At 39.1% G+C, this 27,512-nt stretch overlaps 1 protein-coding gene across 5 annotated transcripts in view; it reads right to left on the reverse strand.

Moving 5' to 3' along the window:
• Positions 1–6,667: 6,667 nt before the first annotated feature.
• The window catches only part of st6gal1 (ST6 beta-galactosamide alpha-2,6-sialyltranferase 1), a 37,921-nt gene continuing 17,076 nt past the window's right edge, over positions 6,668–27,512 (reverse strand). For all 5 annotated transcript variants that reach the window (XM_042430398.1, XM_042430397.1, XM_042430402.1 and 2 more), the window contains 7 exons: positions 14,809–15,015; positions 13,961–14,323; positions 13,526–13,790; positions 13,051–13,148; positions 11,060–11,161; positions 9,423–9,597; positions 6,668–7,473 (listed from right to left, as the gene is read on the reverse strand). In XM_042430398.1, coding sequence (XP_042286332.1) covers positions 7,187–7,473; positions 9,423–9,597; positions 11,060–11,161; positions 13,051–13,148; positions 13,526–13,790; positions 13,961–14,323; positions 14,809–15,015 — 1,497 coding nt within the window. In that variant the 3' untranslated portion in view covers positions 6,668–7,186. The remainder of the gene's footprint in view (positions 7,474–9,422; positions 9,598–11,059; positions 11,162–13,050; positions 13,149–13,525; positions 13,791–13,960; positions 14,324–14,808; positions 15,016–27,512) is intronic.

Consider the following 27,512-nt stretch of genomic DNA (forward strand, 5'->3'; position numbering starts at 1 on the left):
GGTTTTAGACTCTGAAACTGAGTCTGATGCATGCAGGGTTAAAAAATATAGTTATGAAACCAGAGAAGCAAATTAAAGCTACTTGTGACCCCATTACTGGTTAAACTGGTTCAAATCATGAGTCGTGTGCAACCACAGAGGGAGTTTTAGAGGCCTGAAGAGGTAAAGTAGCCAATATTTCAGTATAAAAAAGAAGAAAAAAAACCCCACATAAATATATTTTTCTTTCTTAACCCTTTAATCATCCTGAAGATCCTGACCGACAGTCATCACGTTGAAAAAATATCAAGTTTTTCATCATCTTTCACTTATACAAACTGTATATTTGGCATTCACACTTCGGTTCTTGATGCTTCCTGAAGAAAATGGGACCAGATGGCAGTGATGGGAATTCATGCTCTAAAAAAAAAAAAAAAAAACCCAACAAAACAACAAAACTAAACAAAAAAAATGTGTTTCAGTTGTGCTCTCAAAGGCCAGCTGTATGTTTGTAGGGCAGCTGAACAGATTCGTTTCTTTACTTTTTTTTTTTTTTTTTTGGTTCTCACAGCAAGTGAGCTCAAGAGTTTGTTGTTGGAAAAACTGGAAAAGAAAAACAAGAATACATTAAACCTCCACATGAAACCACAGTTAACAGCTCAACAACCAAACCCTCTCAGAAACCAAGAGGATGAAGGCAAAGCAGAAAAAGTGCATCTGTGAGCTAAAATAAAATGTCAAAAAAGGTGTCAAACAATCGTAGACTGATGACGGCTGAGATGAAACGAGCAGGAGTTGGGACGAGAGAGCGACTGCATAGAGAGAAAATGCTTTTAATCTGAAATGCAAATGACATCAATTATTCAAGTGTTTCCCTCCTGGGTAAACAAAGTCCGCAGTCGTGGCAAAAAAAAAACAACAACAACCCAACATAACCTGAAATGATCAGAAAAAACAACAGCGGGACTTTTGCTCACGCTCTGATTCACTCGGCTTCAGCGTGAGGTGAAACTCAATGTGCCAGCGTGTCTTTTAAAACATCAGCATGGCAGGCTTAACTGTTCCGGGGCCCCGAGGGTAAAACATTGGCTGCCGGGCCCCCCCGTTGACCCCTTTAGGGTCAATGCACACGGCAGCTTCATTAGCCTGTTGGCCCGAATATATGATGATTTTTTTTTTTTCTGAGAATTGCATCTGAAAAAGCAGGTTTGTATTATATTTGAGCACTAGACATTTATTATATATTCACATCATCGTTATATTCTTTTTGAATGCTGGTTTCTACAGAGAGTGTTGCATTATGGGTTGTTTGTAGCCTTCATGTTGCTGAGCTAGCAAGTTTCCTCAAGTCTGTTTGTGTGTGTCTTTTAGAGCACCGATTCCAAACTTTTATTATTCCCTCCAAGAGTTTTTTTTGTGATTATTGCAGCAAAAAATACTTTATTTTGTGCAGCAGCTTTTCTCAAAAACTAGGTTGATGTTTTATGTGCTCTTTTTGCAGTAAAACTGCGGGAATTAGGAAAAACCGCAAGCAAAGACAAATAATGTGATTTTCTTTTAGCTGCTACCAATGAAGAATCATATGTAAACACTTCCTGTGTGCTGCGATGACGCGAGTTACCACAATGCGAAATGTGACAGTTGGTCTAAATCACAAGCTGGTCTGTTGATTTGACCAATTTCGTGCAGAAAAGTTGTGGTGCAATTTCTTGCAGGGACTGTTTATGCAGTGAGATCCAGAAACTACTTCTTGTTCCCAGGTTTGTTTTCATGTATCAATTAGTTTCTTAATCAAAGAGTTTTAATTAGGAATATGCACCATGTGAGCACAATATATAGTAAATCAAAGTTTATTATTTTTAGCTAACAATGTAAACCGTTTACTTTTAGCTAATATGTGATGTTCAGGTGTTACGGTGAGTGTAACTCAGTATTTTAAATCAAATCAGAATTTCTATTTGACTGAATTTATCTTCACAGTCTATTTATAAACTCTCTGGCAACTGCAGAAGTTTCCTAGTGAGAAAGAAACTACATGCATGTAGGATTTATGTTACGTTTTAATGGAAATATTTCATGTTTCACCTTTTTTAAGAGTAAAATCTAAAATAAAGATGAGGACTCTCTTCTCTTTGGGCAAATAGTATCATGCAGAAACTTTCCCAACAGTCGGAAAGTGTTTTGTACGTTCAAAAAGTTTTCATCTTATAATCATCTTATGTATGGGCCAGTAAGATGTACGCAGTGAGATCCAGAAACTAACTGGACCTTGTTCCCTGTTAGTTTGTAGTAATTTGATGAAGTTTTATGTAGGAATATGCACCATGTGAGCACAATATGTAGTATTGTTACACGCAAAAAAAAAAAAAAGGCGGGAAAAGGATAACCTAATAATAAAGATGCAGGAGAAAATAGATTTTGACCACAACATTAAGCCGGGCTGACAATGAACCAAGCGGCAACATCCAGGGTTGACAAATGAAGCCAATGCGGAAGTGAAAAACTGAACTTCAACTTTACAGCAGAAATAAACATGTTTACAGCCTGGTACAAAAAACGGTTTTGGTCTCTATAGTTAATTTCCTCTTTCATGACAACTGTACGGGGGGTGAATTTTTTTTTATAACTCACCCGTTTAAATTTTATCAAGCCGTAAAGTTATCATAATGAAGGACATGGCTGCTTTGAGTGACAGGTCCGCTAGCCGCTAGGTGGCTTGTTTCAGCCATTCGGCCCGCCTCTTTGCCCATTTTTGATTGGCTGGGAGTTAGGCAGCGACACGCGCTGCCAAGATGGCGACGGCCGGCGCGGCTCGCTTTGAGCTTCAAAACCGCTCTTCAGAAACCAACGGGGGACGTCACGGTAACTACGTCCATATTTTTATACAGTCTATGCAATGAACAGATTAATATTTTCACTCTGAATTGGTCGCCTCTGGTTTATTTTGGTTAAACTGACTTTCTGCCAGACTGGTTGTCGTTTGATGTTTCGGGCTGAGTAACCGTCCTAACGGTCAACGATCTGCTTATCAGACGATCGTTTGGATTTCTGGCGGGTCTGAAATTTTGGTCGTAACTTTGTGCAGCTCCAGAGTCTGATTTCCCAACATGGTTGCAAGATCAATAGATCTGCTCTCAACTGTAGTGAGCCTGTTTTAGTAATATTGAAGTAATATTTTAAATGTTGTGGCTGACTGTAGTCTTTACAGAAACTGTGCGGAGATAGAAATACCAGTAAAATTTGCTGTAAAAACATCATGTTATCTGCATCTGCAGCTTTATATTCTTTATTGATTTTATTTTTAAGTAGCTGCCTTTCTCTTTTTTTGTCAACATTTTTATGTGGTTATCTTCAGTGTGACTGTGTGTTAGCAAAGAAGTCCTGTAAAGATGTTGTAGCCGTGCTGAAAGGAGATTAAACTATACGCTGCATTAGCTGACAATCCAGAAGATTAAAGATCCCCTCCAGACATAATTTACGATGTATATAAAAAAACTCTACTTTGAATAATAATGTCAATTATCTTGTTAAAATCCTTCAAATTACATCTACTAATCTATCTATGAATATGCAAATATATTTCACTCCCAAAAAGTTTTCCTGCTGGACAGAAGATGTCTCTACTTCACTGTCAAGTTCATTGTCAGAGAAACTTTCCACATTCAGCAGACGGATGTGAAAATAAACTCTGTACTCACGTCATTCTGCACAGAGAAGCTCAAACTGTAGGAACAAGAAGCAGGACTTTAGCTAATAACGCAGGACTTGTCTTAGTTGAAATTGTACTCAAGTGGTGCAAATTCCTTCACAAAAGTCCAATAATCGAATTACCAAAACATTTTAACTTGCAGTCAGCCTGGGGACGTTTGGGGCAGACATCAGTTAGTTTGTCCTGACAGGAAGCGGACAAATTTCAATTTCTCTGCTATGAAAAAGTATTCTGGAAACACATTAAAAAACCCCTCACAAGCTCACAGTCTGATCCAGGCTCACTGTCTTTGTTTGCATGCAAATGGCCTGTTTCAAATGTGATGACGCAAATGACAACGGACACGTGTTCGGTGAAGAGAAAAGCGATGGGAAAGCTGCATTCGTGCCATGCGGATATTTCTCTGTTTATCAGAGATGTTGTTTGTTTCTCCCGTTGCTACACTACATTAGAGAAACATTTACAGATGGTTCACATGCGTTGGTACCAATAGAATAAAAGGTCATAACGCCCTTGAGGCTGTTCTTTACTGTGATATTACTGAGAAACACAACAGCGATGCAGATGTGTGAACAGACTGGAGTTTTATAAAATGTTTATTGAGATAAAACTCTGTTCTGCTTCACGTAGCTGAGTCACAGAATCACACTAAAGCCCGTCCTCCTGGGTATTACTGCTATAATATATATATATATATATATACACACTCTTATAAAAAGATTATTGGGAATAAGGTGTTGCAGGTTTGACAACGTGGATACAAAATAGTTTCTAGTCAGTTTTAACTTGTAGGTTTTTTACTGGAGTATTGTTGGATCACTGGGAGGATAAATAAGAGTCCAGTCATCAGTGTCATGTGCTCAGGTGTGTGTGACAGTCATCTAGAGACATTCATCATAGAGGAGGAAGCCGTCTCTCGCTTTGTGACCACTTGACACACTCCAGAGGTTTCTTAAAAAGGAGCAGTCCAAATCTTCTTCTTCTTCTTCTCCTGAGAGTCAGATGAGAAGACGAGCATCATCTGGTTTCATCCTGTACGGAGTCTGTGTGTCGCAGCTCAGCGTAAAGAGTGGAAGTGGCTGTCTTATTTACATGTTGTGCCTTATCTAAGAGTTAACTGTGACCGTCGTGTCAAGATAAATCACAGATCCAGCTGGGGTTTTTTTTTTGAGTCATCTGGGTGTGGCTCAAGAGTTTATATAGTTAGATGAGTCAGCTTCTGGTTTTTGAAGACGTCTGATTCGTATTCTGCCAAACTCCGTCCGCACTAAACCGTCAAACTTGTAAAACGCTGTTGTTTCTGAATCATTTCTGTAAAGATCTCTGCACGCGATGAAAAACCTAACCTAGAAAAACTGCTAAATCTCTTCTTTTATCCACTCAAAAAAACTGTTTCTGTGTGAGAAAAACATCACTCCAGTGTGTACGGAGGGCTGAAATGAAGAGAAAAAGATGCGTTTTTTAAAATTTTATCCGGTTTAACGTGGACGCTCTCTTCTCTCTACTGTGTATTCACATTATTACGGAAAAACAACCTCTTCTGTTAACTTTCTTCATTATTGTGCATGTTTATGTTGAACTTTGACCCCGAGCTGGACTTTCTAAAATCTAATGACTTTCTGAATTTCCAGACCAATCACAAACTGGCTTCATATCTAGACCAAACCAAACCAAAAAAAAGGTATTTGCTTGGCAAAATATCAGCATGCGGATGTAGCTTCCAGCTTTGCGACAGAGTCTCTGAAACGTAGCGACATTAGCATCGTAGATTTTCAAGTCAGTCCAGCGGGAGATTAAGAGATTAAGTTGGAGCCTTTTAATGCAGAACGACGGAGAGTTTCAGAGAGGTAAATAATGGGATCCTTGTTTTTCTGCTGTAATGTGAATATACCTCAACTGTGACTTTCTGCTACTTAACTCTGCTGGTAAATAAACTTCTATCTACTCGCAGCCAAACACTATTTCAGTTGGAGGATGCTGCTGAGTTCAAGTCACAGCATCCTGCTGATTGAAGAAGTGCTTTTTTAAGCCCTGAAAATAGGGCAGTAAAACGTGAAACATGTCTGAAACTAAAGCAAAGCAGCAATATTTTCTGTCTTTTTTTTTTTTTTTATACACATACTGCAGGTGCCACATCTCTCTAATGGACACAAGCTGATTGTAAGTATTTAATGAACTCTTGAGACTCATTTCAAACAGCACTGAGTCACATTTGGTCCTCAGTGTGGTTTGATATTAAGGAAGCAGAATAAGAAACTGATCCAGATCTGTAAACTCAATCCTGCGTAACTTCGCTAGCAACTTCCTGTCTGACTCTACCATCAAAAAATGTCATCCAATCAACAAAGAAGAGCCTATTTATGATTGATTAAGACCATTTCTCACTTCCTCTGAAGGTCAGTTTAAGACTTTGGTTCGGTTAAGATTAGCATTACTGTTGATTTTTGCATGTTTCTCTCCACCACTAACTGTGTATATTTATGTGTTACTGATTTCCAGAGAGTGACATCCATTTGTAGACTTTCTTTACATGGGCGTCGCATTTAGAGCTGCAACGATTAGTCACTCATCAGAAAAATGACGTTTAGATCATGAAGTAATTACAGTAAACTCAGTATCTATCAGACAAAACACGACATTGTAGACGACATCTGGGAAATTCTAACGGCCGTTTTTCACTTTTTTGGACATTTTATAGACTAAATTAATCAATCAATTGAGAAAATAATCAGTAGATTAATCAATACTGAAAATAATTATTAGTTGCAGCCCTTATCAAATGTCCTGTTTACTGTGTGTTTTTGTGTATTTGTTGATGTTGGTGGTGAGCTGCTGCATACGATTCAATCAAAAATCACGTGACCGGAAACTAGCTAGCTCTAATTTACTGGAAGTGTTGGCGGAGTGAGATGAGACAGGAAATCAAGCTAAAACCAGACAACATACTGGTGGTAAATACTTCCACTTTATATTCTGGGATGTTATTGCTTGTTTTTAATTCCCATCGTTTATAGTCTTATAGCAAAGTTACTATATGTGTCACGCAGGCTGCTACGTATTATTGTTTATATAGTGTTACACTGTTCAGAAATACCATCATTTTGCACGAGTAGTACTACACATGCTCTAGAAAAAAAACAATTTAAATTTTGTAATCTTTTGTCTTTATGTGCTAAAGTTTTCAATCAAGCACCTTTAAAACCTTGAAGAACAGCTGTGCGGTCCTGTAAAGGTCGAGTTTTAGGGTTTTAGGGATGAATGTTGTACGTGTGTACAGCAGGCACATGTATCAGCTGATTGGACTCCCGTGTGTGTGTGAGATGTGTGTTTTCCAGTGTTTACAGCTCGTGGTGACAACATAATATTTACAGAGAGTGGCACGGCGTTCCTTTTAGAACGGCAGTGAGTTTTCATGCGTCGGTCCTCGTCGTCGTTGCGTGTTCTTCATGCAGGTTCTGCTTTGTATCATATGTGTGTTTATGTGTGTGTGTGTGTGCTTCACTGCTTTTTCCCATCAGCAGAGGCTAAACCTCCAGCAGCGTGGGTGCAGTTGAGTGTGCTGAACCCAGGCAGCGTGACGCGTCCGTGGGTGTAGATGTCGCGGTCGGGTCCCTGGTTCATCCGTTTGACCAGGTTCTTCTCGTACAGCAGGGGGTGGTAGGCGCCGAGCGTGCAGGCGGCGTCGTAGAAACGCTGGTAGTAATGGCAGAGCTCCGTCTTTCTCCGGGAAGGCAGGAACTCGTACACGTGCACCACCTCGCACAGCGACATCATCAGGACGGTGCCTGGTGGACAGGAAGAGAAGCAGAGGACGCTTTAGAGGACACAGTTATACTTCCTGTTTTCACTTCATTGAGGTTTTTTGATGGATACGTTTTAATTTTAAAAGCTTTTTTACTGTTCAACTGTTTGTTCTTTTATATAATGTATAATGTGTATTATATTCCATACATACAACAGGAAAGAAACAAGGATGGAAGGATGTCATGTTTACGTCTGAAACAGATCTGAGTTCAGTGATCTTGTGGTTTTAGGAAGCAAATTTTATGCAATTTCATTAACTGATAGTTGGACACGTTAATCAATAGTTGATTTATTGTTAACGATTTGAAATACAGTGGTTTTCCATAATAAAAGCTGTTTTAAGTGAACACCAAATTACCTTAATTATAAATGAAATAATACAAAATAGTTGTTAATATAAATAATACAAATAACAGCGCTCCCACCAGCAATATTTCTTCCCTGAACAGCACAGAGGTGAGTTTATTTGTGCAGCTTGTTCAGGCGGTCAGCAGATCTAACTTTCATTAAACGTTAATATATTTTTAATTGATGAAATTATTAATCGATTAATTAAAATAAATACTAGAGGTCAGAAACTCCACAGAGTTTTTGTCTAGTAACGTCTCCTGTGTGTCCCTCAAGCAAAACATTGAATCCTCTTCACACTCATTTATTTTAATGTTTAATGTTCATGAGATCATCAGCAGGACAACTGTATAAAAACACACTGTAGTAACATTATAAGTTTTCCAGTGTATCACCTCTCTGGGGCATTTCCATGTCAAAGTTTGAAATGAAAATTGAGGAAATAATAGATTTATCTTTTTTTCCCACTTTTATTATAAAAAAAAAAGGATGAATATTAAATCCTAAACGCAGCTGAATCAAACTGTAGCTTTAAGTTACAGAGTAAAGTGTCGTCACAGACGTATCTGTTTTTTTTTTTTTTTTATCTGATCGGGGATGTGAGGGCGCTGACCACTTCATTGTTAATGACCACATTGACTGTTAATGTATAAAATGCATGTTATGCAACAATAACATAACCATAACACTAGAAGACTTTGAAAAGACATTTAAAAGACTAAAAACTGACACACTCTCACATCTAAAGACAACGTGTCATCATTTTGCAATGACTGGGGATCTTGCAGGGTCAATATTCGCAAGACTACAACTAGATTCTTTTTGAGGTTATTTCCCAACCTGCTCCTGGTGGAAATTTACAAGAAGAAAAACTGTTGAATAATGGAAGCAGCTTTCAGCCACAGCTGCGCTTGTGTGTGCAGCCAAAAAGAAAAACAGAAGACAACACAGAAAGTGAACCCTGGCTGGAGCCCCCCGCCATGTTTACGATCGACCCACTTTGCTGCTTCCTGTTTGGTGCTGGAGAGAGTTATTTTGACATTTGAAATTTGCCTGCGACAGTGAAATCACTTGCAAAGTTGTTTGGTGTAAGTCTGGGATTAAATGACTTTATCTGTGATCAGTCAGCCAGGTTCCTGAAATGCCTTTTTTAGTTTGAACATCCACAATAAATGAAAAGATAACAGTAAAACAGTTTAATCTACACTTTATATCTATAAAAACATTTTAAGAGCACAGAGTGAACATTTTAAAGGACCAGTGTGTAGGATTTAGTGGCATCTAGTGGTGAGGTTGCAGATTGCAACCAAGTAGCAAAAAAAAACACAAAAGGCCCTCTCTACAGATAGTGGTATGGTTTGTCCGTTCTGGGCTACGGTAGAAACATGGCGGCCTCCGTGGAAGAGGACCGTGCACTCTATGTAGATATAAAGGGCTCATTCTAAAGTAACGAAAACACAACAATTCTTATTTTCAGGTGATTATACACTAATTAAAACATTATATTCCATTTCCGCTAATAGATCCTTACATAGCGGTCCTTTAACAGGAAGTGGAGAGACAGGCGATTTTTTTCACATACCAAGCAGGCCGGAGGAGGGCGGGTTCTTCTGGATGGGCTCGGCCATGTTGTCTTGTATTCGTTGCCAGACCTGCCACTCGACGCAAGGATGCAGGATGTAGAAAGGCTGCAGAGGATGGAGCCTCCTGTATCTCTGGTACTGGGTGAAGATGGGGTAGTCTGTCCTGTTGTACCACTGAGGGACGGACACACAGCGCTGTTAAAGCTCTCCGCAGATGCAGATGTGTAGCTTTCATGTGGTTTGTGTTTTGTCCTCTTTTCAAATGTAATGGTTGTATGGAGCTGTGTGCTAAAAATTACATTTGAATAGCACGTTTGGAGACAATCCAATCAGAGCTCAGTAGTCTTTTAATTTAGATTATTTGACACATTAGGCCTCATGCAGAAACGTCATCTTCTCTTAAACCTCTCTGACCTCTCTATGTGAGGTTGCTCATATGAGCGATCCAACAAACTCTTTTAACATCATAAACTTGCAGTAAATCTGTGGTTTCAGGCTGATGAACGTCACCTGTTCATGAGGAAGCTAAACGTTCCTGAGATTTCATTATCAGCATATAAGGCGACCTGTTCCGCTCCGGTTCATTCACACAAAAACGTTCCCAAAAAGAATGAAAAGAAGAATTTGAGGTTGCTGCTGTCAGAAACCAGCAGACACATTGATCAGTGTAAGTTGTCGTATTAGAGGAGCTGAAACTATCAGAAAATATGAATCCATCAGAGCAGCAGCCGCACCGTGATAGAAATAAAGAGGGAACGCTTTGACAAGAAGTCAGTGTCTTTCTAAAGCGAGGCGATCCGTGAGGAGGGATGCGACAGTGACTTGTACGTGCTGCTTGGGAACAAACAAGAGGCAGAACCTCAGGTCACACTTATTTACAAAATGTCAAATAGAACTGCTTAGTCGATCGCCAAAAAAACCTAATGGCAACTAATTTGATGATCGATTAATTGTTTAAGTAATTTTTCAAGCCAAAATATCAAAAGTTCTCTGGTTCCAGCTTCTTAGATGTGAAGATTTGCTGTTTTTCTTACACATATACATATGTACAACACAAAATATATATAACAATTTGAAAATCTTAAGTTTCTGGACTGTTGGTTGAACAAAACAAGTGAATTGAAGGCATCGCTGACAGCTTTTTCACAGTTTTTTAGCATTTCATAATGCTTAAATGAATCGTTAGTCAAGGTCCAGGTGTCTAGGCAACATCATACATCATACTACCATCAAATCTACACAATAAATACGATCTGTGTCATCTAGAGCTGAAATTATTATTGATAAGTCGATCAACAGAAAATTAATGTGCAACTATTTTAATAATCAAAGAGTTGCGTGAGCAATTTTTCAAGCAAAACCGAACGACAAACATCACGTGATTCCAGCTTCTCAGTTGGGAGAATTTGCTGGTTTCCTCTGTCTTACGTTATGGTGATTCACTAACAATTATGAATTTATTTTTCACAAAATGTTTTAAATATAAATATTTTACTTACTTTATTATGTATGTGCCGATATAGATAATACATATATGCAGTATATTGTGATGCAGACTTTCATCCATGCTATCAGTGATGAACATAAGCGCACGCTTTTTTGTTTTTTTTTTCTGAGTGAGGTATGTAAACGTCACCTGTGTGAGGTCAGCAGAGAAGGGGGCGGGGTCCCAAGCCACCAGAACGCCTGTGCTGTACAGAGAACTGGACAGGAAACGATGGTCATCAGACGCCATCACCTATAAGACGGGTATAGATTCATTTAAAAACAAATACATTATACCTACTGTATCTATATACAGAACAGTAAAAAAAGATGTGAAGCTGACACGAATCCCATTACATAAATTAATCTTCATCTTTATAAATAATTTTGAATAAAAACATGTTTCCACTGCAACCTGACAGTCCTGCAGGACAATCAATCATTTTTACATTTTCATAAACCATAAGAGGATTTGCAGCAGCTTGTAGTCGTAAAACCTGGAGCTGTTGGAGCTGTTGGAGCCTGGATATATCCTTGGCACATTGCAGTGCTTTCTCCTCACAGACTTTTCCGTTTAAGCCAAAAATAACCTCAGTTGTCCATGCAAGTATAAAAACATTGCACATTTCTTTTCACAGTATAAATTACACCTGTTGATATCCAAAGCTGCACAGTGATCATTATAAAAGTTAATCAACAATGTATTTTGATAAATAGAATAATAAATAAACTGCTTATTGTGTTTGAACTCTAAACTGGACATTGAAGCCACATTAATACAAATATATGATTATTTTCTTTCTTCTCCTCTAAGGGGATCTTCCTACCTGCACTCAAAATATAACTTTTATTTTCTTACTCTTAATATATTAACTTTTTCTATGTGTGACTATTTTCTTCCTTCCAATTTTTTTTCACTACTACAGTGGAAACTGCTTACAGTGATCACGTCTGTCTGGGTCAAATTAATCACTATAAGTGGATGATTATTATAACCAATTTTGCAGCGGCCCGCAGCAAGAAAGTTGAACCAGAATCAACTTTTGGAGAAAGACAACCTGCATTCTGTACAACCCTGCCATGAGGGAAGACAAAAACATTACTAGGAAGAGGGGAGGACATTAAAAAAGTAAAGTTAGAATTTTTAGATTTTGCGTTTACAATTAATCACACCCACACCCTGCATCTTGCACAACCCTGTGGAGGTGCACCGCAATGCCTGATAATGGTGCTGCAGCTGGTATATATACACATCATATGTGTACTATGGGAGTAAGGTAAAAAGAAAATAGAATTGCTGTAGTTTAATTTTTTTTTCCATATGTTTTCATGTATGAAAAGACCCCAAATGAACACAAGCGAATTATTTAAACAGCATTTGTACAGGAATGATTCTGTCCCAAGCTTTTTGATCCATATAAGTGGTTGATCACTGTAACCGTGATCACTATAAGCGGTTTCCACTGTAATTAATAGTGTGAATTCATGTGTATTGTGCTGCATTGACACTTCCCGTGGGATCAATATTTAAAGTTATCCGTCTTTCCTCTTTTACAGGCCGTATTTCTACTTGTCCAATTGCAATCCGGCTTTCTGACTACATGTCAATCAGGCTCGGTTCTAGTCCACTCCAGAGTGTGGTGGTAATACATCTGAAGCTGTTCGGTAACTGCCAAAAACACCAGAAGAAGAATTACCTTGTACACTTAAGCAGCATCTGATCAGGGATCACATTAACGCAACAACAGCTGGATTTAGTGGTCCTCTGTGTGATCGTATGTTTTCGCTGGAGGCAGGGAGATTGACTGCTAATTTCAGTGTGGTTATAGCTGCCGTTATCACAAGGCTAACAACCTTGTAAGGGGTACAAAGGGATTTAAACCATTTTAATACCTGGCTATAATGCTTCTAGAGTGCTTTTTTTTCTGATCAGCCCAAGACCCATGACGTGACTGAGTGTAAACACTGTCATAAATAATTTAGGAAGCTTTAATGTAGAATCATAATTCATTTTTATGGGCTCAATTTAAAGCATCAGCACTATAAAAAAATTCATCAGTAATATTTATTAAAGATGCTGTACAAGTATTAACAATGAAGCATGGAGTTTGTTTGCTGCCTGTAGCAGGCCAGTGTGTCTACCTGTGAGTTGATGAGGCGGATGGTGGTTTTAGAGCCAACGTCCTTCTCGTAGCCAGTGGTGGGTGCGGCATTGAAGCGCAGCACAGCATCATGAGAGTCTGTAATTTAAAAGAAGGTGAACTCTTTTAGAAGAAGAGAAACTTCTATAAAGCATTTTAGAAGTGAAACATGATTGAGTGATGCAAAACAAGCATCCATCTGTAATAACATGTTGGAAAAAAAACATGTTAAACTGCAGGCAACCATAGCAACAGTACTGATCCTTCAGGCTTCATCAGCAGTTAACTGACTGGTGAAACCAACTTGAACTGATACAAACACACTTGATACACAGCTGAGGATTTCAATACAGCTTCTCTTTGTACTTTTGTTAAGTTGTTATGGTATAAGAGATAAAATGGACTCAACCTTGTCCATTATTTTCCTATATTAGGAGAGTTATTTGTGCATTATTGTAAACATCCATGTATCGCACCTATCTCTTTGCCAAGTCCGGAGTAACGGAGCGACCCTGCAGACGACACCACCGCGCAGCTCTTGTACGGCCCGAGCTCAGAGGTCAACGGCTTCGGTGGAAGCTGGGAGGCCCAGGGCAGGGACGAGAAGGGCTGGAGGTCAGCGGTCAAAGTCGTGACCTCTACCTTGTCCTTCAGCTGGCAGAGAAGCTCTGGACCGTTCAGCTTTGGCCTGCTGGACACACCGCCGGGCCCAGAGAGCTCAACTCCGTATTTATTCATCGCCTAAGGACAAAACAAGAAATCATTTGTTCTGAGAAAAATGTCTGAATATAGACAAATATCAAAATTTTTCAGCACCAATACAACTTTTTTTTAGTTTAGGTTTTATTTTCAATTCCAAAATCTAAAGTCACCGTCCTGGCTCCATACAGGACAACTTAATAAAGCCTTACCTGATAATTCTGCACCACCTTCCTCAGCCTGTTTCCCAGCATGCTGCTGGACATCTCGTCATCCCACACCTCTCCCAGGAGCCCGTGAGGCCCGAAGAACTCCGCGTCCCCCCCTCTGCCGCTCAGCTCGCCCCTCCACCGGCCTCCGAACAGGGTCTCCAGCGCACGCGTGAAGGGCCGCGGCAGCAGGCGGGTGAAAAACCCAGAGGGTTCCCTCTCTTTCGGCTTCCGCTTTGACGCTGACTCTTCGTGGGTGTGGTTCGCAGAGGAGAGGACAGGGATTGGATGATGAGGGTCACCTGGGATGACACCTGGAAGCTTCTGAGGGTCGATGTGCACGGGCTTGGCTCCGCCTCGCAGCACCTGTGGGATTCAGAGGGATGTGTGCTTACAACTTACATTACCGACAGCCATTCCAGTCACAAGTGTTGCTGTAATCTTTGTAGTTTTTCCTTTTAGTGGTCTTACTGGTTACAGTTCATTTCATTAAAATCAACCTGTAGAGACCTGAAACTTGCTCACATAGCTAACGTGTGATAAAAAACACACGTCCGCACTGGTTTTTGTTAAAGTTACTTAACATGGGAGTTTTAATAGTGATAAAATAGTGAAGTGTGTCTGTGAATCCTCCCTGGTGGTGCATTCCGGTGCTTTAGTGAAGGTCTGCTATGATGTTTGGAAACTCAACAGGGAATATTTATCAGACATTACTATCATAAAAACTTAAAGAGTTACTTGCATTGAATGGCCTCTGTTGGGATGCGACTAACAATCCCAGAGCTTTTCATAAGTCTGTGTTACATAATTCAGCAAGAAAACCAACATGACAGAGAAACTCGTCGACAGACCTTGATGACAGAGTGTGTGCGAGGTTGAGCCCGGGTCCGTGCCCGGACGCCGAAGATGGCATCAGTAACGGGCACGCTGTTTTCAGCACAGATGGCGTAGAGAAGAGCCATGGAGATGCAGAAGAAGGCCATGCAGAGCGCTCCGCGGCGAGCCCGACGCCTCAGACGCCATAGCAGGCTGACTCTGTCCATCGCCGCCCCGGGGATCTGCAGAGGACACACAGGTAAGTTTATCCAAACTTGTGAAATGCAACAACTAAAATCAAGAAAGCAACAGTTTTCACAAGCACATAAATTATCAGCAATGACTTCACCTGTACGAAACGTATACTGTGTATAATTCTGGGTTTGTCAGGATTGTAACTGCACTGATGAAGGCTGATCAGAAACATTTATAGATAGATTGATCGATACTTTAATAATCCTGATACACCATACAGAGGAAATCACACAAGCTGTCAGAAGTAATATAAGTTAAAAAGGTTAATAGAAATAAAAACAAACACCAAAAACTGTTATTTCGTGAGGAACTTAATTCATTTAATGGAGTTTAAGACTCTTTCAATTTCAAGGTTACTGCACTCACGCCAAATAAATAACAGAACAAAGTGAGTCTCACTTGATTTACTAGAAGTTGGTTTACCCAAATTTTAAAATACATATTTCAGCACTTTCCTCTAGTGGTATTTAGCCATGACGATAGTTTTGGTTAGACTTATCCAAGTTTTGAGACATCTGTCTTTGTGATTTCTGACTCTACCTCAATACAATAGAGGAGAATGGAGTTTAAGCCCCTTTGTCAAGGTTCCACGAACTTAGGAACTGAACTCAGGAACTAAATTTGGAAATTAAAGTCCCTGTTGAGGAATCAGGTAGATCCTGCAGTATTAACACGAGGAAACAACAGAGTCATCCTGTTGTTCTTCTTATAGATGTATTGAATGAATGAAAAGGAGAAATGCAGAGAGCTTCCGTCTCCACAGTAAATCATCTGCTAAGTGTTTGATGGTTTTATTTCTGCTTTAGAATGAAATGACATGAAACAAATCAGAAAATAACGTTTTATTTCTCTGCTCTCTCTCTCTTTTTTTCTATCAGTCTTTTTTAAAACATGTCCAGAAGCTGACAACTATTTAACTTTACTTTTAAAGTTAACAAACAAAGAGAAACGTCCTCCCCTCATCCTAAATCAATACAAGAATATACAAATACTACTTCCTTGTTTCATGAATGTAGCGGTACACAATTTGAAACAACTGCGCTGTCCATGTTTGACCAATCAGCAATGGTCAACCCTGTGAACCCTGCCCCCAGAGTTCCTGTACTTTTGGAAAGGAACCCCTCACCCCTCAGCAGGGACTTTTGGGGGGTAGAACAATCTCCCTGGAACCTCATTTAGACCCTGGTCCCTCCAGTGGAAACACAGGTAAAAAAAAGGAAAATTCATGATAATATTTGAAAAAAAAAAAAAAAACACTTGAAAAATTCAACAGTAACATCTGTTTCTAAAGACAATGTATAATAACAACAATAATAATAATAATTATAATAATCCACAGACCAGAAACCAAGACTATCTGTACGGCTAGATATCACTAGCTGTACAGATACTTTTCATCATTTGAACCAAACCTTTAATGACTACTAACTGATTCAAGCACAAAATGACACAAACAAACAAAAAAACCCGTCCACAACAATAAATTAGAATAGATGGTTTTATCACTGAATCCCTGCCTCTAACACTGTACATGAGTGAAAGAACGAAGAAGACAAATGGTGAGGAAGCCTGCCGTGACTGCCCCGGGCGATGGGTGAAATGAGGGAGAAAGAGCAGAAGAGGAGGAAGAAGAGGAGGAGGAGGAGGAGGAGGAGGATGGCTTCATTCGTTAGAGGAAAGGCCAGACAGAAAGGAGAAGGCGAGATGAGAGATGGAGAGAGAAATGGCAGACAAAATAAATGAGTACCTGTTAAGAATATTAAGAGTCAAAATACATAGAAATGATTCAACATATGGAAGAAAATAACAAACTTTAGAGGTAAGATGTCTTTGAACAAAAAAAAAAAGCATGAACTGTTTATACTTGTTTTTATGTATTAAATCCTTTTGACTTCTTTTTTTATCTTTTTTGTTGTTGCCGTTTGACTGCAACGATAAGTTGATTAACCGATTACTTAACTATTTTGACAGTTGATGGATTGTTTAAGACATTTTTCAAGCGAAAATGCCAAATATTTCCTAGTTCCAACTTCTAGATTGTGAGAACAGTGAACTGAATATCTTAAGGTTCTGGACTGTCGGTGAAAGAAAACAACCAATTTGAAGATTCATCAATTAATTGAGAATATAATCGGCAGATTAATCAATAATGATCAGTATGGTGTATAAATGTAGGTTTCTCCATATTTTGTGTTAAACAAAAAAAAAAGATGGTATGGAATACATGAGGAGAAGAGGACAGAATTTATTATACTAAAATTTCAGCGAGTAACATTTCAACCTTGACAATAAACTCAATTAAACAAATTAAAATTAAATTTAGATCTGCATAAATGTGCTAACAGTGAGAGAAAGAACATAGCCTAATCACATTTGTTTGTGTTCACTCAGATTAGTTACTTTAAAATTAACCGCAGTTAAACAAACAGAGAGAGCAACAGCTGTAATATCTGTACTTTAGGAGAGATTTCTGTGGTACACCTCAATAATATAAAAAAACACTCCTGGTGATCAACAGCAAGCATTTCGTTGGTTTTAACTTAACTGTATATGTTGTTGTTCATAAACCTTGGTGCTGTGTTTCTCCTGCACAGGCTGCTGCTGTCAAAGTCACACAGAAGACATGCACATAACTATGCAGTGAGGATGCTAACCGGCTAGCGAGTTAGCTGGCAAACTGTACAAAACATGTCACAGTCGCTGTTTTCCACCCAGGAGGATTGTTGCTTCCATGACAGTAGGAAGCTCCTCTTTCTTTTCATAGCCTCGTAAGTTTCTTTGGCTGAAATTTTTTTTGAGTACTGGTGTTACACCGTATTTGGTGACCCATCAGATTCACCGTTAAGAAGGTAGTGGGCTAAGAGCCCCATGTGTATTTCAGCAAATCACGATGCATTTCATCAGTCACGTGTCTTGAAAACGATGACATGTCCTAAAGCGCCCTCACATCACAGACTCTGATTGGCCAATCAACTTTCTCCTGTTTGAATTTCTACTGGTCCCGGGTCATCGGGCCCTGGGTTATGTTGAACCCTGTATTGTTAATAGTTATTTTTTCAATAGTAAGGATGAATGTCTTTGGGGAAATATCAGAAATGTGTCAGTGTCTGTGTTTGATTGACATTAGCTGGCAGGCTAATGTAAACAAACTGCTGTAGCTACAAGTCATGGACAGACAGTGTGTCGCTAACAGGGATTTTGAAGAGCGACGACCAAAACAGCATCTAATGGGTCCGAAGTGATATTTGCAGATATGTTTACATGCTATTTAATGTGCTGCAGCTGAGCAGCTAATCAGATAAGTAGCCTGCTGACTGATGTTAGCGGTGCGTTTTCCCCCGGTGAATGTTTGTTTGGTGGCTCGTTCAACAGGCTAAACTGCAGGACAAGTCGTGTGTTCATGTTTGTATGTCAGATAAGAAGGAGACTTTAGCAGGAAAGCTAATGTGGGTTGTTGTTGAGAGTCTGTGGCTCTTGTGTTGTGTAGCAGGATGCAGTCAGGCTCAGTGTGACCGTCTGCTCTGACTATGATAAAACGACACGTTATCACTTTATGAAAAGATTTGATTTGCTGTATTGAAATAAGGACTCCAGCTATGTGAGCAGATGATTAAATCTGTCTTAAATTGAAACAGGGGGCGCCATCATGGAATCTAAGAATTTAAATTATACATTTTAGAGCTTCAATGATCAGTCGATCGACAAAATATAACCTGCAACTATTTTGATCGTTGATTAATAATTTTTTCTCTTGATCTAGCTTCTTAAACATCAGTATTTTCTGGTTTCTTTAATCTTCTATGATAATAAACTGAATATCTTTGAGTTGTGAACTCTTGATCGGGACAAAACAAGACATTTCAGATTGTGTCTTGGACTTTGGGAAACATCATTTCCTGACATGTTTTTTTTAGACCAAACTACTAATTAAAATAACCAACAGATTAATCGATAATTAAAATGGTTTGGTTTGTGTACATGCACACAAAAGCCGAAAAATAAACAGATTTATAAATCTGTACGCACACACAAATGCATGTATTTTTCCCTTTAAAAATTGAAAATGTGCACATGTGGACAAACCTCATATCCCACCCCTTTCACTCCCACAATTAACCTAAAATGGTCAATGCAAAAGCCCTCATGAATACTGATGTACATGTTGTTCCCGTGGAGAACAGCAGCATTATTAAAAAACAAAAGACAGTGTGAGAAGCTGACGGCTGCAGCAGCTGTCAATGCAAACGAAACAATTCCCGAAATTAATCAAAGTGGTCAGACACGGACTAGTGGAGCTCACCACTTGGTATTTTGTTAAGCATCCACAGCATAGACACTAGATGACTGATGAGATCACACACTCGATATGTAAAACACACCGTTTCTCTAATTTACACGGTCCATACATGAGTGCAGGTGTTGAAGATGTGCTGGTGAGCTGTCTGTCGTGTTCACAGCAGCGATTTTACACACAAAAACTATATGAAGACTAAAATTGTACTTGGCGATATATGTTAAGTATCAGAGGATATTAATAAAAATCTATTAGCGCTCTGTTCTGCAATTTTTTTTAAAGCTATTTGATGTCATCTTGGATTTTGTACAACCAATGATCAGTTAGTTATAACGCGGTCGAGGTGAAATATCAGGGAAAGGGAAGCCAGACACCTGCCACATCCTGGCATTTCAGCAGCTGCGGCGCTGCTCCACAACTGACCGCGAGTAGTAAGTAGCAGACAGTCCGGTCCTCTCTTCCGCTGTTCGAGGGTGGGGAATGTGATGTGTTGAGACAGCGCTGATGAAATATTGAGCGGAATTTGATTTGAGATTTGAGTTGACTCATAGCTTTTAAAATTGAAAGGCGCTCATGAAATAGTTACGGCTCACTAGCACAAGCACAAGTAACACGGCTGGCTTGAATGTTTATGATAAAGTAGATAAAGTGGCTTCAATTCACCACCTCATCATCTGCCTGTCTCCAAAATGTCAAGCCTCATTTTGTGCCCCAGTGGTTATAAATATGGCCCAAGATATGTTGCTGTAGCAGACAAATGGAAGGCAGTTTAATTTCAGTTTAAACAAAAAATCTGAATCAGTTTCCACATGAAAAGAGAGATGACCTTGACCTGGATACACATCATATCCAAAATGGATGAAGAAATGGAGAATCTGAACCAGGATTTAATTAAAAATTGTGCAATATCACCATGGATTCAATGTCATAAATGTCTCCTGTGGTCTGTTTACGCAGGTTTTTGTAGCACATCAGCCAAATGGACCATATTCAGTTAGAGGACAAAGAGCAGAAATGACCTTAACATGAACCAGAGGAAAAAATGAATCAATTGAATATATCACTCAGGACTGACCATGTTGCTGCATACAAAAGGCAGAGAACTTATAAAATCAATATGCTCCTGCAGTGTTATTTCTATACATACGACAGCTGGTTTGTACAAAGCCGGAGGCAGAAAACTCCACACTGTACAGTTAGGAACAGAACAACATGACAGCAGTTCGATGTAAATAAAAGTCACAGTGGTAGTAAGTAGTGGTTCAACAATTATATGTTTGCAGAGGTTGGTTTAGATGCATTTTATTCATCTATATCACTTCATTCAGATAGGACTGGAGGTAATATCAAGTGGATATCTGACACATTTACAGTCTTTTTAGCATCAAATTCCCTCTTTGTGTTTCCCTGTTGAGCTGCAGTGGAAGTATAGCAACAAAAAGAGGGACTCTGACACTAATACAGAAGGAGGACTGTGGATTTTGTCCTCCATCACTTCCATTGTAAGTGCATCATGAAGGGATCCTCTAATGGTCAGTATGAACAGGACGAATGATTACAGCAAGAAAAACAATCAATTCAATGTTCACTGGGGCTGCAAGTGATTATTTTCATTATCGATTAATCAGTTAATAGTTTGGTCAATAGAATAAAGTCCACCTCCACTCAAAAATGTGATTCATGGCGTTTGTTTTCACATTTATCTGCTGAAGGAAAGTTTCTCTGAGCTCACCTTAAATCTCAGTTTGTACCTATGAGCATGATGTGTGACATCACAACTAGTCTGGAGCCAATCATGCTCCAGTATTCAACTTACACGAGTGTGATGTGGAAACTTGAAGCCTCCAGTTGCACAAACACTGAAAATGAACCTTACAGTGAAGGAGGAGACATCTGGTGTCCTGCAGTTAAACTGTTTAAATTAACAATATTTACATATTCAGAGTGAATGAAAGTCTTTTGGGAAACTATCCCGCTCAGTATGTTGAATAGACACAGACTGTTTTCCAGTATGGTTATTAAATGTTGTCATCACACCAGTTAACACTCTCCACTTGTTGGTTGGTGTATGGCTAAATGAACACTCTTGTTATCTCGATTAGTAGCAATAGAAAATATGAACTATTAATGTGAAATAAATGCAGCCTTCTTAAACACACAATATGTAATTTCAGCCGCTAGGGGTCTCAATCAAAACAATAACAAAAGATGGAGTGTAATGATGGTGTGAAGTAGCAAGGGATCATGGGAGTTGTTGTCTTCGTTGTTAAATAACCAGCTTCACCGGGATAGGATTACTCCAGTGTTCATCATTCGGGATGTTTTTACCCGCAGAGGTCTCCTCCTCTCCAGAACAAACGGACCCGGTGATTACAGGTAAAAACACTGAATAAAGCTGTTTCACCTCAAAAATCAGTGTTTCTCCGACGATGTACGGCGACCACCGGACGTCCGGTACGGGCTGTTAGCCGAGCTGCTGCTAACACTTGTTCGGTTTATTTCTCTTATAACTTTAGATCCAGACGTTCGGTCGGTTTCTTCCGGGAGCCGAATTATCCGCAGAGGTCTCCTCCTCTCCAAAAACAAACGTACACGCAGATTAAAATCGTTAAAATACTAATTAAAGCTGTTTCACCTAAAAAAATCAATATTTCTCCGACGATGTTCGGCGACCACCGGACTTCCTGGAGGGGCTGTTAGCCGAGCTGCTGCTAACGTTTGCCCAGTTTATTTCTCTGATAACTTAAGATCCAGACGTCCAATGACTAAAATCCTTCTTCTGGCTAAAAGATATAGTTAAAATTGACCTAAATTTATCATGAAAATGTGGCTTAAAACTGAATAAAAGTCAATTTATAACAGTTTATGTGGAACAACCACAACACCGATGTATTATCTTGTATGTGTGTAAGTTACTCTTTGGTAGACGCCATTGTAGCGGACAAACACAGCGCCGCCGTATGCATCTTGTGCGTGTTTAGTCTTTGGTAGAGGAGGTATGACGCCATTGACAGGCGACCAAATGAAACGGTCCGTTACTTTGATTAAATTACAGATTTCTCTGGGTTTGAAAATTGTTGGAAACATTTGAGATAATGTAAGTACACAACTCAACAACATATATAACATAGGTCTAGTTGTTTCTAGACATTTTAATGTGGAATAATTACATATTATACCTTTAAACATACACATTAAATGTCTCCTCTCAAATGTTGGTAGTGATGAGTTCAGAAGTGTAAGAACAGCTCAGAGTAGAACAACAGAAGCTGCATCATATGTATCATATTATCAAAGCTCCTCCATACTTGTGTTCTCAGATAACAATGGTCCAAACTCTGCATCACTGTAACACCAGTACGTTCATGTAAAGTACCTCGAGTCAAACTGGTGCCATGTTGTGTAACAGTCTTCTACACATCCGGTCGTCAGGTCAGAACAGATTTATAATGAAATCTGCGATGACATCATTACTTTAGCTGTCAAACTGGGCGTTATTATTTTTTATTTCTTAGAATTTGATGATGTGTTTTTTGGATTTCATGATTGTATCGTTTCGTTTAAATGTTGAATGTTTTGTGCTTCTTAATGTTTCTTTGTCTTTTAACATCTTGGGACCATGTTGGAAAGTGTTTTCACTTTAACTTTATCCCTTGGATTTTTGGTTTTGTGTCTGTAATCCATAAATAAATCATGTCGTCATACTTAAAACTACAATACTAATCCGTGAGGAGCAGCATACTAAACATTGTTGGCTTTCCAAGAACAGATAATTAAACACATGTTTACTGGTAGAAGAGTTTGGCACTTACAAATAGCTGCACGCACACACACACACACACGACAGCAACAAGCAGCTTCTTAAACTCTAAATGAACCTTCTCTTCAACAGGCTCGGCCCCTCTGCTCGTTGAACACATGTTCGTTAACGATCTCACAGAGCTACCTCAGTGAACTAAGACTCCTGGAAATGATCCAATCTGATTGGCTGTCACTGATTGGAGGTTATTAAGAGTGACAGGTAAGAGGCCAGTGAATGTCCACATCAGGGAATCTAGGAGCCTTTTTCCACACAGAGATTGTGGATTTGTAGCAGTAAGTGTCATGTTTTAACGAGGTAAATCAACATTTTTTTGTAGAAAGACACAGTTTATTATTCCAAGCAGATTATTTTTATATGTCCTAAAACATTCCTGGTGGGGAAATTTAAGACTGAGGTGTATGTTCAGTCCAACCAACAGTCCAAAACCCAAAGACCAGAGCTGCAACAAATAGTCGATTAATCGATTAGTTGCTAACTGTTAAATTAAAGGACCAGTGTGTAGGATTTAGTGGCATCTAGTGGTGAGGTTGCAGATTGCAACCAACTGAATTACCCCCTCCCCCCAAACACACACATAAACACACTATTCTGGCAAGATTTCAGCGGTTTTCTCTCTTGACATTATTGAAATGAATCCACTGAGTCCGGCTCAGTGTGTGTGAACGGATCATCTGCACTTCCAGCTGAAATAAAACAAAAGTGACGGAAGAGATGGAAAATATTTCACTGATTGACCTCAGGGAGAAAATAAAAAAAAAAAGGCTTTTTGAAGAAACAGCTGCTTCCACTTCACTTCAGTCTTAGGAAGAAACTGTCTACATCCTCTTTCTCTCTTTCTGTGTGTGTGTTTTATGAACATCAGCACACATTTATATCAATAAAAAGATCTTTGGATGAATGTCTTTATGTCATACCTTAGCTTTATATAACTTCACTCAACATCCGCTCTGTGTCATGTCATCACAACATGACATGTTAGAGCCTAATCTATTCATTAAAAAAATGAAACATTGGTAGTTTAATTAATAATGAAAATAATCAGTTGCAGCCTTGATTCCGGTATGTTTTCCTATAATATTCTGTATCAAGTCTCACAGCTCCACTTTACATTTACAAACGTTTTGTTCGTCATAGAACTTCTCGGTCAATATGACGCTGTATTACAAGTAAATACTTCTGGACTCTCCCTGACGTGACGCTGAAGCTGCTCAGCGGTCTCTCTCTCTCTCTCTCTCTCTCTCTCATCTGTAATGCTAATGGATTCTTCATGTGGATCATCTGTTTTTACAGTCAGGTGACCCGTTTCATCCTCATCGCCTTCGACCTCGCTGCTGCCTTTCTAAATCTTCCTGACTGGTTCTTATAAAACTGTTCAGTATCATTCACCACTTTGGTATTTTTGTTTCATTTTCAAAGTGACTCTGTGGTGATGTCACTGAGTTGTACTGATTCAAATATTAATAAAAATTTAATTGTTTTGTTTTGTTTAATTCTTATCATAGTCGTTGACATGTTGCCAGGTGGGGCCCCACTGGACTGCGAGCCCCCCCCCTGCCTCGGGGGTTTACTTTACAGCCCAGGATGTAGACAGATGAGCATCAGTGTGGATCTGTTGTGGCAGGAACCAACAGCAGCAGTTTACAGATGTGTACCACCTGCAACATACTACTGAAACAACTTTTAAAGAGCTTCAGAAACAGCCTGCTGGAGGACTGAGAGGAATCTGGGCTGAGAGGAAAGATGGATTTAGAGAAATCTAAACAACTTCTGGTGAAAAAAATGTCGATATGTTTAAAATAGTTCAGTATTTGTAAGCATTAGTCAAAAAAGGGTCTTAATGCCAGATCTTTAAAAGGAACCGCAGCTGCTTCTCACACAGCTGTGACCCTCCAACATGGCCGGCAGAGGATGTGACGCCTGGCGATGAATGAATGGATGAATGTAACGCCTGCAGAGCTGCAGACAGATGGTGGTGTCACGCGATATCTGCTTAAAGATGTCAGCCTAAATCCCCTGCTTTCACACACACATACACACACATACACGGCCAGAGGTGTGTGTGTGTGTGTGTGTTTGTGTTTAATCTGGCCAAACTGAATGAGAGGGAGTTAGATGTTTGTGTGTGTGTGTGTGTTTGCTTTAATCTGTCTGAGCTGAATGAGAGGGATTTAGGTGTGTGTGTGTGTGTGTGTGTGTGTGTATGTGTGTGTCAGCAGCAGTAAAGCTCTGAATCAAACCAGAGACGTTGATTGGTTGGTTGCTGTGAAAGTTACACTTCGGCCCGTCAGAGAACAAAATCTAGCTGCACGACTGAAGATATTTTTCTCCCTTTATGACAGAAAATGATGAATTATGAACAGAGACAGAAAATCTTCATACAGCCGGACGACAGCTCAAGAGCAACGTTTCCTCTACGAGATTGAAAATGACGATATAATTCTGCTTTTTAAAAATTTACTGAAACATACACTCAGTTCATTACTGTAGGTACACCTACCTAAAGCTAATGTCTAATGCAGGCTGATGGGAATGTCATTTGTTTTGGTCATAAACTAAAGTTGCTGCAACTAACAACTATTTTCATTATTGGTCGATCTGCCAATGATTGAGTTCATTAAACAGTTAATTGTCAGAGAATAGTGAAAATGCCTGTTTTAATTTCCCAAAGTCAAAGGTGACGTCTTTAAATATCTTTTTTTTTTTTTTTTTTTTGGACTAACAGATCAAAAGTCAAATATATTCAGATTACCATCATGAATGACAAAGAAAAGCATCACATTTGAGCTGCTGAAACCAGTAAACTTTTTTGCATTTTTGCTTAAAAAATGGCTAAACTCATTATTTGATTATCAAAACAGTTGCAGATCAATTTTCTGTCACTCAACTAAGCAGTTAATCGTTGCAGCTCTGAAACCAAGTATTTAATTTGTTCATTGTGTAAACAAACATAAAGGTTAAAACGATAATGTGTAATTTTGGTTGTAGTAACGGTACTTCTGTTGCTCCAACACGTAACTCCCAAGCAGCAACCTCTGGGGCTGTAAAATGAAGCCAATGCTGAAGTACCAAAAACTGCAGTTCCTTGAATGGCCACTTGAGGCTCCAAAAGCGAGTCATTCCCCATAGACCCTCATGTTAAAACGCCCAACTTTACAGCAGAAATAAACATGTTTACAGCCTGGTACAAAAAATCGTTTAGGTCTCTAGAGCTAATTTCCTCTTTCATGACAACTGTACAGGGGTGGATGTTTTTATAACTCACCCGTTTAAATTTTATCAAGCTGTAAAGTTTTGCATAATGAAGGACATGGCTGCTTTGAGTGACAGGTCCGCCAGCCACTAGGTGGCTTGTTTCAGCCATTCGGCCCGCCTCTTTGCCCATTTTTGATTGGCTGGGAGTTAGGCAGAGTCACGCACTGCCAAGATGGCAACGGCTGGAGAGGCTCACTTTGAGCTTCAAAACTGCTCTTCAGAAACCAACGGGTGACGTCACGGTAACTACGTCCATATTTTTATACAGTCTATGGTAACTCCCCTAAAACAACAAACTGTTGTTCTTACATGTTTGTGTTCAGTTAAACAGATGAAATACCACATATTTTACGAGCTGATACGTGTATTTTTATACTCACACAGAGCCAGCTCCATATTTAACACACAGACATCATCTATAAACTCAGAAAGAATGCAAATAAGCACATTTCCAAAATGCAAAGCATGTTCTTTTAAGGGGTTCAACAAATACAAATGTTCCCTTAAGTACATATAAAACAAGCAATTACAGCACAGTTGGTACAAGTGGATCAAAAGTTTGATCAAATCCAATTTCTTTAATGGTTTTAATGGTGGAAATTGTGAAAACATAAGAAAAAAAACACTTCTGTATCTCATAATTATGTGAACTATAACTCAACTTTTTGAGATCCATATTTTTTAATTATGAGTTCTCATTAGTAATTTTAAAATACAGAGGAAACCTATAATTCTTAGTATCTGTATGTCAACATTATGAAAAATTATCTCATAGTGAAGATTTACCATCTCTTTTTTATGAGAAACGATTTTATTATTGTTACATGGTACTTTCTGCAGTGTATTATATTATAAAACCAGTTTTACTTCACTCAGTCAACAAGCTGTTTATCTGATTATTATTTGACAGAATTAGATATTGACAGAAATCTGTAAACTTGACAGTTTATCGCCTCCATTTTCTGCAGAGACGCAGGATCTACTGTAATCTCAATCTGATGGGAGATTTTTTTCCCGTATGCCAGCAGATGAACACTCACTCTCAACACAGATTAAATCTACTTTTAAATCTGCAAACAACTTGAGTCAGAAGATGTTCTTTATGAAGTTTTCTC

Source organism: Thunnus maccoyii, chromosome 13, assembly GCF_910596095.1.
Source record: "Thunnus maccoyii chromosome 13, fThuMac1.1, whole genome shotgun sequence".
Lineage (NCBI taxonomy): Eukaryota > Metazoa > Chordata > Actinopteri > Scombriformes > Scombridae > Thunnus > Thunnus maccoyii.